The sequence below is a fragment of the Hyperoodon ampullatus genome, assembly GCF_949752795.1.
Source record: "Hyperoodon ampullatus genome assembly, chromosome: 1".
Lineage (NCBI taxonomy): Eukaryota > Metazoa > Chordata > Mammalia > Artiodactyla > Ziphiidae > Hyperoodon > Hyperoodon ampullatus.
In genome coordinates, this window is record NC_136914.1 from 89,223,278 (window position 1) to 89,238,801 (window position 15,524).

Below are 15,524 nucleotides of genomic sequence, written 5' to 3' on the forward strand. Positions count from 1 at the left end.
TGGAATAAAGGGAACATTCCTGCACTGTTAGATGGAATGTAAATTGGTACAGCCGCTATGGAAAACAGTATGGAGATTCCTAAAAAAAATAAAAACAGAATGACCATATGATCCAACAATTCCACTCCTGGGTATTTATCCAAAGACATGAAAATAATAATTAGAAAAGATATATACACTCCTACATTCACTGCGGCACTATTTACAATAGCCAAGACATGGAAGCAATCTACATGCCCATCAATAAACAAATGGATTTAGAAGCAACCTAAATGCCCATCAATAAACAAATGGATTAAGAAGATATATACACATACACACACACACACACACACACACACACACATACACAATAGAATATTACTGAGCCATAAATCATAAAAAAGGATAAAATCTTGCCATTGGGGACAACATGGATGGACCTAGAAGGTATTATGCTAAGTGAAATAAGTCAGACAGAGAAAGACAAATACTATATGATTTCATTTATATGTGGATTCTGAATGACAAAACAAACAAACATAACAAAACAGAAAGAGTTATAGATACAGAGAATAGGTGGTTGTCAGAGGGGAGAGACATGGGGGGAGAAAAGAAATAAGTGAGGAACATTAAAAGGTACAAACTTTCCAGCTGCAAAATGAGTCATGGGTATGAAATGTACAGTATGGGAAATATAGTCAATAACTTTGTAATATCTTTGTATGGTGACATAACCGGACTTATCACGGTGACCATTTTGAAATGTATAGAAATATCAAATCACTATGTTGTATAACAGCAACTAACATACATTATAGGTCAATTATACTTCAAAACAAACAAACTCATAGAAAAAGAGAGCAAATTTGTGGTTATCAGGAGTGGGGAGCGAGGTGGAGGGAGAATTGGATGAAAGCAGTCAAAAGGTGCAAACTAGGTATAAGATAAATAAGGAGAATAAGTACTGGGGATGTAATGTAGAACATAATAAATATAATTAATACTGCTGTATGTTATTGATGAAAGTTGTTAACAGAGTAAATCCTAAGAGTTTTCATCATAAGGAAAAATACTTTTTTTCTATTTTTTCAGTTTTATATCTATATGAGATGATGGATGTTCACTAAAATTATTGTGATAATGATTTCATGATGTATGTAAGTCATCATTATGCTGTGCACCTTAAACAGTGCTGTATGTCAATTATATCTCAATAAAACTGCGGCGGGGACCTTTCCACTTTAAAAAATGGGTGTTTTAATCATAGTACACAATCTTAAATTGGAATTGTATGAAGGAATTTGTTTATCCTACTTCTTTTAAATAATTATGTATTATTTTATCAAAATGTATAAATAAAGTGAAAGCTATTGTTGGCATACTGTCCTCTTCAGCAGTCAACTAAATTCAAATTATAAAATAAACTAAACCTATAAACAGCCAAGCACTATGCTATGATCCTCAGTTTGTTATAAGGCAATGGGCAAATTAATTTAATCTTGTTAAACTTACAAGATAAAACTGAACTTGTGATCAGGGAGCACAGTCCCTTCAATGATTATCCAAATATAGTCACTTCACAGATAAAAAACAAATGTTATCGGGCTTCCCTGGTGACAGAGTGGTTGAGAGTCCGCCTGCCGATGCAGGGACATGGGTTCGTGCCCCAGTCCGGGAAGATTCCACATGCCGTGGAGCGGCTAGGCCTGTGAGCCATGGCCACTGAGCCTGCGCATCCGGAGCCTGTGCCCCGCAATGGGAGAGGCCACAACAGTGAGAGACCCGCGTACCGCAAAAAAGAAAAAAAAAAAAGTTTATAATTTCATTTGAAAGTTACTACAAAAATAGATGTAGGAAACATGGGGAAATGCCATGGGTTAATTCTACTAATGAGAATCAGAAATGCACTCAGTGAGTAGGGATATTAGTGCTGTGATTTATAGGAGTTCATCAACAAAACAAGAGTAGAAGAAAGGCAATCACGGCAAAGAATATAGGTTGAAAAGACACCAATGTACAGTCATGCATATGTTCAGAGAATTTCATGTTGTCCTGGGTTGCTAGATGCTAGAGGTGAAAGGAGGGGATGAAGGTGACATCAGAGCTGGATTGTGTTGGGCCCTGAATGTAATGGTCAGGATTAATATTTTATTCCAAAGGTGATGGAGAGCCAACCAACAGAGACTTAAAGGTAAGTGTAAAATGAACCGAAATATTCTGACATCAGTATGTAGAATGGGTAGGGCTGGAGATGCGAGATCAAGGAGCTTAAATAAGGCCACCACTTGAGCAGAAATGCAAGGAGTAATTGTGTAATGAAAAATGGATTACATATCACTCAACCTTTATGAGGCATGCCAGCATTTTAGATCTGCTCTTTGAAGGATGTATTCGAATAATTCAGTTAGCACAGTCTCTACAGGGCATTTTCAATTCTATGGTTTATTCTTAGAGTGGCCAGAAGGTATTATTCTATTCACAATGCTTCCTTTTCCTAAATAAAAAGCAATAGCTTTTCCCCTCACATTTGCTTTTATGCTAAAAGAAACATTAGACTGAGCCTTACTTATGAGTCAGAATGTATTGTTCTCATTTATGGGGGAGTATTATATATTATATGATGGATTGGTTAGAAAATTATGCACTTGAAAATACACAAAAATAGAATGATGACTTTACCCTTTCCATTTTGCATTCGGGAGAAGACAGGATTTTTCATTACTTTCTCTCCATGACACTGGTAGGAACACCATAAACTATGAGGGAAGGAGTTTTGGCACCATAAGTTGACACTAGTGAGTGAGGAGGCAAAATGCAGGAGACTGAAGGAAGAAATGGAAATGTATCAGAGTGCTGGAATAAATGCCAACTGAGATATCTCCTTCTGTTAAGAGTACACATGTATCAATCTGTTTAGTTTTCAACTGATAAATGCACATGGCACATCTTGACAATAATATTCTACAAGCAGACATATGGGTCTTACTTAATAAAAGGTACTACTGATTAGCATTTATCTTAATGGTAATGATACAGATTCCTGAATTCGTTTGTCTAGAATACCAGGTTGATGAATGTTACTGAAGAGTTTTTAAATGAGAACACAATCCAAACAATGTTAAATGAATGATATTATTTATATCCTCCAGAATAAAATGAGAGGGATAACATTTAAGAATTAAATGAATAAAATGAGAGGGATAACATTTAAGAATTCACATGACAGATGCATATTTGACATCAAGAAAATGTACTAGAATATAATAGCAAGAATTTCATATAATTTACCTCAGGGGAGTGATTAATTTTTAAAATGCACAGAGGATGATAATATAGATTAGGTAACATTCTAAGCAAGTTCACAATTACTGAACCATAACCAAGTGGCCAGCATTGAGCTTCTGCTACAAATTAGAAAGAAAATTAATGTTTAAATATGAGCTATGTAGAAATTATTCATAGAAGTTTAAAACAAATGAAACTAGGATAATTTAAATAATTGATGTCATCCAATTTGAAAAGTCATAATACCTCTATATGTTCCATTAACTTATTTTTCTTACCTCTCTATTCATGCTTGTGTTTGACAATAGCTTTGTTTGATGTTCACTTCAACTTTCTTCTACATTAGCTACACCTCTCTATTATCAATACTGACAATAAAAGGCAGGTACTTTCTAACTAGTATTCAGTTCAGTTGGAAATAGGATCTGGTGATCAGTGAGACTTTCAGAAATTAAAAAAAAAAGCACAAATCACTACACACTGCAGAAATACAAAGCATCCTAAGAGACTACTAGAAGCAACTCTATGCCAATAAAATGGACAACCTGGAAGAAATGGACAAATTTTTAGAAAGGTATAACGTTCCAAGACTGAACCAGGAAGAAACAGAAAATATGAACAGACCACTCACAAGCAATGAAATTGAAACTGTGATTAAAAATCTTCCAACAAACAAAAGTCCAGCACCAGATGGCTTCACAGGTGACTTCTATCAAACATTTAGAGAAGAGCTCACACCCATCTTTCTCAAATTCTTCCAAAAAATTGCAGAGGAAGGAACACTCCCAAACTCATTCTATGAGGCCACCATCACCCTGATAAGAAAACCAGACAAAGATACTACAAAAAAAGAAAATTACAAAAATACTAGCAAACAGAATGCAACAACACATTAAAAGCATCATAGACTATGATCAAGTGGGATTTATCTCAGCACTGCAAGGATTCTTCAATATATGCAAATCAATCAATGTGATACACCATATTAACAAACTGAAGAATAAAAACTATATGATCATCTCAATAGATGCAGAAAAAGCTTTTCACAAAATTCAACACCTATTTATGATAAAAACTCTCCAGAAAGTGAGCATAGAGGGAACGGACATCAACATAGTAAAGCCTATATACGACACACCCACAGGAAACATCATTCTCACTGGTGAAAAACTGAAAGCATTTCCTCTAAGATCAGGAACAAGACAAGGATGTCTACTCTCACCACTATTATTCAACATAGTTTTGGAAGTCCTAGCCACAGCAATCAAAGAAGAAAAAGAAATAAAAGGAATACAAATTGGAAAAGAATAAGTAAAACTGTCGCTGTTTGCAGATGACATGATATTATACATAGAGAATCCTAAAGATGCCACGAGAAAGCTACTAGAGCTAATCAATGAATTTGGTGAAGTTGCAGGATACCAAATTAATGCACAGAAATCTCTTGCATTCCTATACAATAACAAAGAAAGACCAGAAGGAGAAATTAAGGGAAAAATCCCATTCACCATTGCAACAAAAAGAATAAAATACCTAGGAATATACCTACCTAAGGAGGTAAAATACCTGTACTCAGAAAACTATAAGACACTGATGAAAGAAACCAGAGATGACACAAACAGATGGAGAGATATACCATGTTCTTGGATTGGAAGAATCAATACTGTGAAAATGACTATACTACCCAAAGCAATCTACAGATTCAGTGTAATCCCTGTGAAATTACCAGTGGCATTTTTTTACAGAACTAGAAAAAAAAATCTTAACATTTGTATGGAGATACAAAAGACCCCGAATAGCCAAAGCAGTCTTGAGGGGAAAGAATGGAGCTGGAAGAATCAGACTCCCTGACTTCAGACTATACTACAAACCTGCTGTCATCGACAATATGGTACTGGCACAAAAACAGAAATATAGATAAATGGAACAGGATAGAAAGCCCAGAGATAAACCCACGCACCTAGGGTCAACTAATCTATGACAAAGGAGGGAAGGATATACAATGGAGAAAAGACAGTCTCTTCAATAAGTGGTGCTGGGAAAACTGGACAGCTACATGTAAAAGAATGAAATTAGAACACTCCCTAACACCATACACAAAAATAAACTCAAAATCGATTAGAGACCTAAATGTAAGACCGGACACTATAAAACTCTTAGGGGAAAACATAGGAAGAACACTCTTTGACATAAATCACAGCAAGATCTTTTTTGATTCACTTCCTAGAGCAATGGAAATAAAAACTAAACTAAACAAATAGGACCTCATGAAACTTAAAAGGTTTTGCAAAGCAAAGGAAACTACAAACAAGATGAAAAGACAGACCTCAGAATGGTAGAAAATATTTGCAAATGAATCAATGGACAAAGGATTAATCTCCAAATTATATAAACAGGCCATGCAGCTCAATATTTAAAAAACAAACAATCTAATCCAAAAATGGGCAGAAGACCTAAACAGACATTTCACCAAAGAAGACATAAAGATGGCCAAGTAGCACATAGAAAGCTGCTCAGCATCACTAATCATTAGAGAAATGCAAATCAAAACTACAATGAGGTATCACCTCACACCAGTTAGAATGGGCATCATCAGAAAATCTACAACCAACAAATGCTACAGAGGTTGTGGAGAAAACGGAACCTTCTTGCACTGTTGGTGGGAATGTAAATTGTTACAGCCACTATGGAGAATAGTACGGAGGTTCCTTAAAAAACTAAAAATAGAATTACCATATGACCCAGCAATCACACTACTGGGCATATACCCAGAGAAAACCATAATTCAAAAAGACACATGCACCCCAATGTTCATTGCAGCACTATTTACAACAGCCAGGTCATGGATGCAACCTAAATGTCCATCGACAGATAAATGGATAAAGAAGATGTGCCACATATATACAATAGAATATTACTCAGCCATAAAAAGGAACGAAATTGGGTCATTTGTGAGACATGGATGGACCTAGAGACTGTCATACAGAGTGAAGTAAGTCAGAAAGAGAAAAACAAATATCATATATTAACACATCTATGTGGAACCTAGAAAAATGGTACAGATGAACCGGTTTGCAGGGCAGAAATAGAGACACAGAGGTAGAAAACAAACATATGGACACCACGGGGGGGAAAGTGGCAGGGGTGGTGGTGGTGGTGGGATGAATTGGGAGATTGGGATTGACATATATACACTAATATGTATAAAATAGATGACTGATAAGAACCTTCTGTATAAATAATAAAATAAAATAATTAAAAAAAAATAGAGTAGGGAATTACCTTAGTCAGTTCAGGCTGCCATAACAGAATACCATAGACTGGGTGCCTTAAAGGACAGAAATGTATTTCTCACAGTTTGTAGGCTGGAAGTGCATGATCAGGGTGCCAGCATGGTTGGGTTCTTTCAGGTTGCAGACTGCCAGCTTTTTATTGTATCTTCATGTAGCAGAGAGCAGAGAGAAGAAGCAAGCTCTCCTGACTCTTATAAGGGTACTAATCACATTCTTGAGGGCTCCACCCTTATGACCTCATCTAATCCTAATTATCTCCTCAAAGCCCCATGTCCTAATACCATCACATGGTGGGGTGGGGTTTCAACATATGCATGTTGGAGGGACACTAACATTCAGTCCATAACAAGAATCATGTTTAACTGAACAAATACAATTAAGTATGAAGGGGACTTAATTAATATATCGTAAAAGTGAACAACAAAAAAGGAAACTACTTACACTATGTAATTTATTGGTGCGCATCATACACAAACATGTGTGTGTATGTTGCGGAAAATCTGTGGTCAACTTTTTTTTCTCTCAGGTATGTTCTCTTTTTTAAAGATATAAATAAAAAAGCTGAATTTTTCTTCAGAAAACCATTGTTTTAGAACAAGAAAGGTTACATTAAAATGTTTCATGGTACATTATAAAATATTAAAAAAACAAAAACAAAATTTTCATTAAAGACCATCAGAAATGTTCAAAGTGCTTCATCTCATCAAAATAATTACACTAATATTCTGAGCTAGATATTTTAAAACATAAGCTCACATATTTTTATAAGTTAGCATTCTTTGGTTTCTCAGAACTTTGGTTTCACAAGTAAGGATTAAGGCATAGATAGCTATACTTTATTCATTTTGACTCATCAGAAAAGAAATTTTGTATATATACACATACATATATATGTATATATATATGTATGTGTATATATATATATGTGTACATATATATGTATATATATATGTATGTGTACATATATTTATGTGTATATATATGTATGTGTATATATATATGCATATATATATGTATGTATATATATATGTATGTGTATATATATATATATATATATAAAATACACACAGTTGATACCCTTTTAGTTAATCAAAACCACATAAAGGCTTTTATTGTGTCACATTAGATCTCATGGGCCTTAGAAACTTTCTTCATCCACGTCACCCACAAAGAAATTTCCCAACCATGAGAATTTTGCAAAACTACAACCTAGATGATGGTATTTGTCATGCAGGGAATTTAAGGTAAGTAAAAACAGAGCTTCAAACGTGAAATATTATGTCAGAAACAATACTGCGACCAATTTAAAGGAAGGATATTTATATGCAGAAAAAAAGTTCTTAAGCTCCCCAAATATTCCAGAGATATTTATGTTTATTGTTTTGAATTGAAATAGAAAAATTGCATTAGGTAGATACAATGTTTGTATTTTAGTGATTCCAGAGTTTAGCTCCAGTATATGTACCTTAAAATATAAGTATCTGTGATCAAATTTTATGGAAATTTTAATCCTTATTACCTTAAATACTCCTTCTCCAGCAGAAGTTGAAACCTGGATTATTTCCCATGCTATGCTCAGGTATAAATTTTGTTTCTAAGAAGCAAAGGAAGTTCATTACCACCAGTAATAAGTTTAACTTTGAGAAGCAAGGGAAGTTTGCTTAAAGAGATAGAATTTAAAAAAATCACTTTCTGATGAATTATTTAAAAATACTAAACCAACATTTGATAATATCCCTATTTTCAAAATAAATCTGCCAAAACAAAATCATAATGACTATGTGCTCCTCACTATAATTTACCTCATTATCATTTATAATACTCTTACATAGAATAAAATCATCAATTTCAGGGGGGCAAACGTGATTGCTATAAGCTCCAGAAATGTGTAATTTGTAAGAAAACTGTATTCCCATGAAATCAAAACACCTGTATCTCTTACCAAATCTTGAACTGTTTAAATATCATACTTTATTATCTGCTTTCTGACTGAGCAAGAATAATGAAGCTCAAAGGATGACAAAATTAGGTTTTATGATATAATAAAATATGTATTATTATTGTGCTTTACTTTCATGATAAGTAATATTTTCAATTGTACAATGAAGCAAACAACTTAAAATTATTCAGAGGTCAAGCAGATAAGCTTTTATTCCTTGGTTTGTGAAATATTCCACTTGAAAATCCAAACAGAATACTATATTTCTTCTTCAGTTTTCAACATTTTTAGCAGAAAATTGTTAAGTTTTCATCATTAAGGATAAACCAGAGGAAAATTTAACTTCTTATTTACTATGGCCATTCAATGTCTTGTAACATAGAGCGTGGCTTTGCATGAAAACTTTGGACTTTGATTCAATTTACAGTGAAACTTGGTAAAATCATAAAGCCTTACCTCATCAACCAACAATAATTTGTATGTATCTTGAAAAATGAAAGCCCTGATTTACTGGATGTTTGAACTAGGAAACAGTATACATAATAGTAAAATGACATCAAACATGCTCCATTATATCAGCAAACATCTGCAAAGATGGAATGCAGACTACCATTCACAGATACAAATGGCTGAGAAAGAATATGTCAGCCAATGGTTAACTGAAATAATATTAGATATTTATTTTCTGTTATTATAGTTTCTTTTCCTTCCCCAAAGGGAAGTCCTTTCTATCAACTGTATCATCACAGATTTAATTCAGTTTTAATACCTGATTCCAATGACACCTGATAAGCAGAAGGGAAAAACCATATAGCTCTGGTTGTTAGTAAAAGACATCAGCAAAAGATAATCTGGTCAACCTTGATCTAATGGAAATAAAAATTATAGATGAATTCAATTTAGAAGGGTGAAATAAAAGCATTTATAATTCACTCCTCTGCTATGAAATCCCTCTAAAAAATAGCATAATAATGAAAAATTGGGAAGAAAAATGAAAACCATATCTGTAATTACAAGTAATTGACCATAAACTATAATAAATAGCTTTCAAATGAAGAGACATTTGCACTAACAGGAGAAAGAATATTGACTGGCACACATATCCTGATAGGATATAGATCTTACTGAGTGTTAGGGTCCTGAGATGTCCTCCAAAGACTGAAGCCACCATGACATGGAGTATGAAAAGGCAAGAGAAAAACATAGGTTTCCAGTTATTTATTTCCAAATGGTAGAATATGGGGGTAAAGAAAAAATTGCCAGTGGACTCTACTTGATAGCTGTGAAACAGCCTGCTGGATGATATGGATTACTGGCATTACAGTGGGAAAGTTGGAAGAAGTGGCAATAACCATTAAAGCACTAACAACGCAGAGAAAGTAAAACCGAGAGTTCTACACTGTGAGCCAAATAGACCACCCAGATGTCAACAACAGAGAAATAATATGGTCCCTGGGCAGAAGATAAAACAGATTTGGGGAGGTGGGCTTGAAACCTGAAATTTAAATAGCTGCCGTGGGCTGATCTGATTCATTCTCCCATCACTTCCCACACTATAGTTCAGTAAATAGCTGGCTTCATTCAGTGATTAATAGAAAGAAACCAGCCTGGAACATAGGCAAAGAACAAAAACACAATGGAAAAGCAGATGAAGTTCATACCAGGGAAGAAAATTTTTTCAGGAAACAGAGGAAAAATTTTTATAAATAGTTCTCTGTAGTCTCAAATAAATTATAGACATGATCTCATTAAGAGAGTGAGAAGCTCAAAGAAGAGATATTTGAATGAAGAGATTATAAAAACAAGCAGAAAGAAATGAAAAAATGAAGTGGCACAGACCAAGAAAGCAAGGGAAAAGAAGAAAACCATTATGAAGATGAAAATTATTTTAGAGGTTACAAAACAGAGTAAACACAACTGAAAACTCACTTGGGTTATGGCTGACAAAAGTTGACAACAAGTTTAAAAACATAAAAGTGATTGTAGAGAATACTATAAGGAGATATGGAAACAAAAGAACATTCTGAAAAAAATCATTTAGACACATAATAGGAAAAAAATAATTCCTGAAATAAAGACTGAAATTTGGGATAAAAAGACATGGTGTCCATCAAATCTTCTGCTTTGATTAAACACTATAAAAATTTCAAAAATTTCTTAAGTTTTACCCTTATATTTTTATCTTCAGTTTAGACAAAAGTAAATTTAATGCTTTAAAATTATTTAACAGCATTCATATATGGCATATTTGGCTCCTAAATTTACAAAATTCTGTCTTTTAATCAATCAGTCTGCTTTTCAAAACAAACATCTATACAAAAGTATCTGGCATGATACTCATGAAATATTAACAATTTCTCCATGGTGGAATTTTGAGACTGTTTTTAATTTTCTGTAATACCTATCTTTATTTTTAACAATCTCATAGCATTTTTACAAATGACAATGAAGTCACTGGGATTAAAAGAAGAATTAGAAGGCAAAGATTAATTGAGAGAGAAAAGAAAAATGAGATATCTCAATTTTTGTACTACCTCTAGATTCATGGCCCTCCATTCCATAGCTCATACAGCAATCAAATGATTTCTCTAAAACAGAAGCATAGCATGTTCATTTTCATCTTATTATCCTGCAAGGTTTTCAATAAATTGCCACTAATCCAGGATCACGTCTAATCTCTTAGGTAATTTACACAAAACTCTCTCTAATCCACCCCAGCAGGTCTTTCCAACATCAGCAACTCTCACTTCCCACGTTCACCTTCCCTCCCAATACCTTGAACTATTTGTAGTAAGAGTTCCCATTGAAGTTCCAAATCTATATCTCTTTTCAAGCTTCAGATGGCGGTACAAATGTGCTTTTGTTGCTTGTGGGAGTAGGCAGAGGGGCAAGAACTCCCAGTCATCCTACAAAATTCAGTTAATATCTCTGTGGCGCCTTCCCTGCCATCACTCTTTTTTCTCCACATCAACAGTCATAAAATTACATGCATCCTTTTTTTCCACCATCTATACCAATGCCATGCCAAGTAATATTAGAGCCTGATGCAAAAGGAAAAATTATTAATACTGGTCCCATATTTATTTAAAATTTGGGTATTTTGCTCCTCATCAATTTTTGCATAAATTTTGATTTTTTTTAAATGACCTTTTGAAGTTCATTCCAGCTCAGTACTTTTATCCTTGTCACTAACTTCTCTATGATTCATGTCCATCTGTGAAAAAGGGTGACTCTACTCTCTGCCGACTTGAATTCAAGATTTGTGAGGTCCAATTTAAAGTACACATTATTCAAATGCTCTGTATATACACAAATGCAAGTCATTTTCAACTGTGGATTAATCATGTAAATATATTATCATCCCTAGTCATGCCTGGAGGAAACTAGAAGTTATTATGCAGCAGTTAGTGGCCAACTTGGAGTTGAAAGCTAGAATATAGATCCTGGTTCTAAAGAAAACAATTCTGAATTTCATCTTTAAAAGATAGAAACATACATGGGCTTCCCTGGTGGCACAGTGGTTGAGAGTCCGCCTGCCGATGCAGGGGGCACGGGTTCGTGCCCCGGTCCGGGAAGATCCCACATGCCGCGGAGCGGCTGGGCCCGTGAGCCATGGCCGCTGAGCCTGCGCGTCCGGAGCCTGTGCTCCGCAACGGGAGAGGCCACAACAGTGAGAGGCCCGCATACAGCAAAAAAAAAAAAAAAAAAAAAAAAAGAGACATACAAAGGTATCATTCTCAGCCATTCTTCTTCACAAATTGCCAGGATTTAGGCTCTAATAATGACTCTTGTGACGTTTTATCATAGTGAAAAGTGACTGGTTCTTCACAAAAGTGTTCCATTTAATGCAGCTCTGAGTTATTGAAAAGATAGAAATGGTGCCCAAAATAAAAAATTTAGTTTTGAATTCATTTGATGGAATTGAGTTAAGGAAAGCAAACTATGTGTTTTTATTACTAACGCTGTGTGCAATTGAAATAATTTCTTTTCATACGAAAGATTAAACATACTGTTCAATTTATTCTTCCAATTAACAATTAAGAATCCCTGGTTAAGTTTTGTCCTTTCTCCTTGTTTGGCCACCTGATTTATTTTAAAACCTTTTTCTAATACAACGGTAAGGAAAAAACTGTGAATCCACCTGTATCACTGATCTACAAATCTAAAATCATTTATTTTTATCCCTTTAAAAATCTGTAAAAATTTATAGGAGAAGAATTTCTTTTAAAAAAAGGAAGCCAATGAACTATTTCTTAAGAATAGGCTAACAGACCAGCAAGGAATATATTCCTTACCAAATAAATAAGGTCATTTTTTTTTGAATAAAGACCAATCATAGCTTCCAACCACAATTTCAAACATTGTCCTCAAGGCTTGAAATCTACTCACATTCATGAAATAATTTATTATGAGCTTTTTTGTATAAGTACTCTTTATTAAATATATACATATATACCAATTTTACTGGGCTTCATATTACTGGCATCAATTTGTAAATGAGGGGTTTGGATTGGATGATTTCTAAAGTATTCTTCAGCCTTAAAATTATTGATGATTCTAAGAAATACCTAGAGACATAGCCAAGAAGGAATTCTCAGATATGACCCACAATTAATATTTGGCGTTTGCACATTTTACAGGTCTCATATACAACCAGTTCAAGGCAATGCAACAACTAAAAAACTAATGCCGATTAATTAGTATCATTTCTTTTCTAAAAAATAAGAGATCCTGTTTGCAAGGTGGCCATTTCTATCAAAATGTTCCCCAAACATCCAGAACACATTCATTCACATACCCCAGATCAGGAAGAGAGAAGTACAGAAGAAAAATCTTGGAAGTAACACAATAAAAAACTAGACCCAGATTTAGTGGCCTAGGACTGCTGCAAGAAATTCAATTAAGTTGTTAAGCCTACCTAATGAAAAAGAAAAATCAGCTCATGAAAATCCTGATAAATTGCATAACAGAGTCAGCAGTATTCTATGCCGTGGCTATAATTTTTTTTCTTTACTCCAGTCCTTTGCTGTTCTTTTCATTTTAAAATACTCACCTTCATTATGAAATTATACAAAAACTACCCCCCCCCTCCAAAATAAACACAGAACTACCCAGAAATACAGAACTATGGACACAAAAACTCCCTAGAAGCTTAGCATTTCACCAGTTGATATAGATCTATGTTGGGAAAAGCATCTGAAAAGCCTTGTACTGGATTCCTAATTCTGATGATTCTGTGATTCTGATCAAATTATATTCTGTGATTCTGATCAAATTTGAGACAGGTAATCTATAAGGTCTTACAGTGCCCAGATTTCTACTTTGAGGTATACAGTGCTTTTCACTTAGAGAACAATCTGTACCACATTTTCATTATACTCTGAAGTCAATTGCTGAAGTTGTGCTAATGTGTACTAATCTCAAAAGTGGCTATATGAACAATACACTTGTTATCCGCCATCAATATAGGAGAAACAAATATTTTGAATATGTCATCAGACTCTAAATAAATTTCCTCCATTAAAGAATGCAGTGTCTGCTGCTAGTTGATGGTTCATTAGCATGCATTGACTGTTCTACTATTTGAGTAACATTGCAGGTAAAGGTGAATAAGCTTATTTAGAGAGACAGTGCCTAGCATAGTGCCTGGAACGTGGTAGGCTCTGAATAACTATATGTTGAAAGAATACATAACTGAATGAACTATTATCAAAAGGAATTCATACAATAAGTTAAACTTTGGCTCAAAGCACAAATTTCCAAGTCAACTGTTAAGTCCTGTTTAGCCAACATATGGCAGGGAACACATTTTCCCTGGTCTCTGTCTTTGTTGCAGCAGAGGTTTCACTCTATTGGTCAGTATTTGTTGTGTTCCATTTTCCTTTTAAAAATGTTTCATTTAACAGGGAAAGTCCTTTTCTTGAAGATACTAAGAGGATCTCCAAAGGTCACCGCATATCATATCCGATAATTCTGATTAAGGGCAGTGCCACTGGGAAATTTAGGGTGGCTGGTTGATATTCATAGTGTGTATTAGAAAATGTCATAGTCTGTTTTCAAATTTCAACGCATAAATATGCACCATGGATCTCTAATAGCCCTATTTTTCTTGTCCCAACTTTCCAGGATGGTCTGTATCCTGTCTAATTTGAATGTTGAATTGATTCTATTTAAATCATCTTTCTGAAATGAAAGATGGCTCACTTTCCCTTCACTGAGGAATTAATTAACTCTCCCAATGACTGGCTTGAATTTTTTAAATGGAAAACTTACATGGAATTTTTATTTTAGTGAAGAACAACTGTTTATCTTTAAAAACATTTAAAAAGACATTCTGCATGAAGTTCATCATCTTTTAGGAAATTATTATAGCAACAAAATTACATTAGACTTTCTGATTTCTCCATAGTGTCCTTAGATAAGTAAACAACCCAATAGACCATATTAAAAGCCCCAAATGTTACTGGAAAGAGAATGCGGGCATATTTGTCTATTTTACTTGTGCCAGATCCAGAAGGTGGTGGAGCCGAGGGAGCAGTAGAGGCTGACAACTTCCCAGAAGCCCCTATGCTATTAACTGTGGTCTTAATTCGCTCCAGTCTTGATCCAAACACACGCTGGGTAGAAGCAGATCCAACTGGAACTTGTCGGGGCACATACCCAGTTCTCCTAGGTGGAGAAGGAGAAGCAGGTGGAATTGCTCTTGCAGCGGATATAGTTTCAGTTGCATTTGCATGGCTGAATGGGTTTGGACTGGAAGCTAAGTAAGACTGTGGTGTGGCTTCAGAAGATCCTTGAACAACCGTGGAAGACTTGCTCGAATGGTTTCCCACCTCAGTTCTGTTGCCAACATCAGATTCAGAGTGAACCAAGGCATTGGCTCTTTTTCTCATGTTCAGATTGGCATTTGAGTTCTGAAAAGGTATATTAAAAATTATATTGGCTATGTAATTCTATGTAGAGTTATACAAAATTTAAATGGGTCAAATAATTAAAAATTAGCTGTTTTCATAAAATAAACCTTT

The 15,524-nt window shown here is 34.5% G+C and overlaps 1 protein-coding gene across 6 annotated transcripts in view; it reads right to left on the bottom strand.

Annotated features, from left to right (window-relative positions):
- Nucleotides 1-14,879: 14,879 nt before the first annotated feature.
- Nucleotides 14,880-15,524, bottom strand: part of GABRA4 (gamma-aminobutyric acid type A receptor subunit alpha4) — a gene marked incomplete at both ends in the record, with an annotated part of 66,475 nt that continues 65,830 nt past the window's right edge. For all 6 annotated transcript variants that reach the window (XM_079707266.1, XM_079707265.1, XM_079707268.1 and 3 more), the window contains one exon: nucleotides 14,880-15,413. In XM_079707266.1, the coding sequence (XP_079563392.1) occupies nucleotides 14,880-15,413 (534 nt within the window). The remainder of the gene's footprint in view (nucleotides 15,414-15,524) is intronic.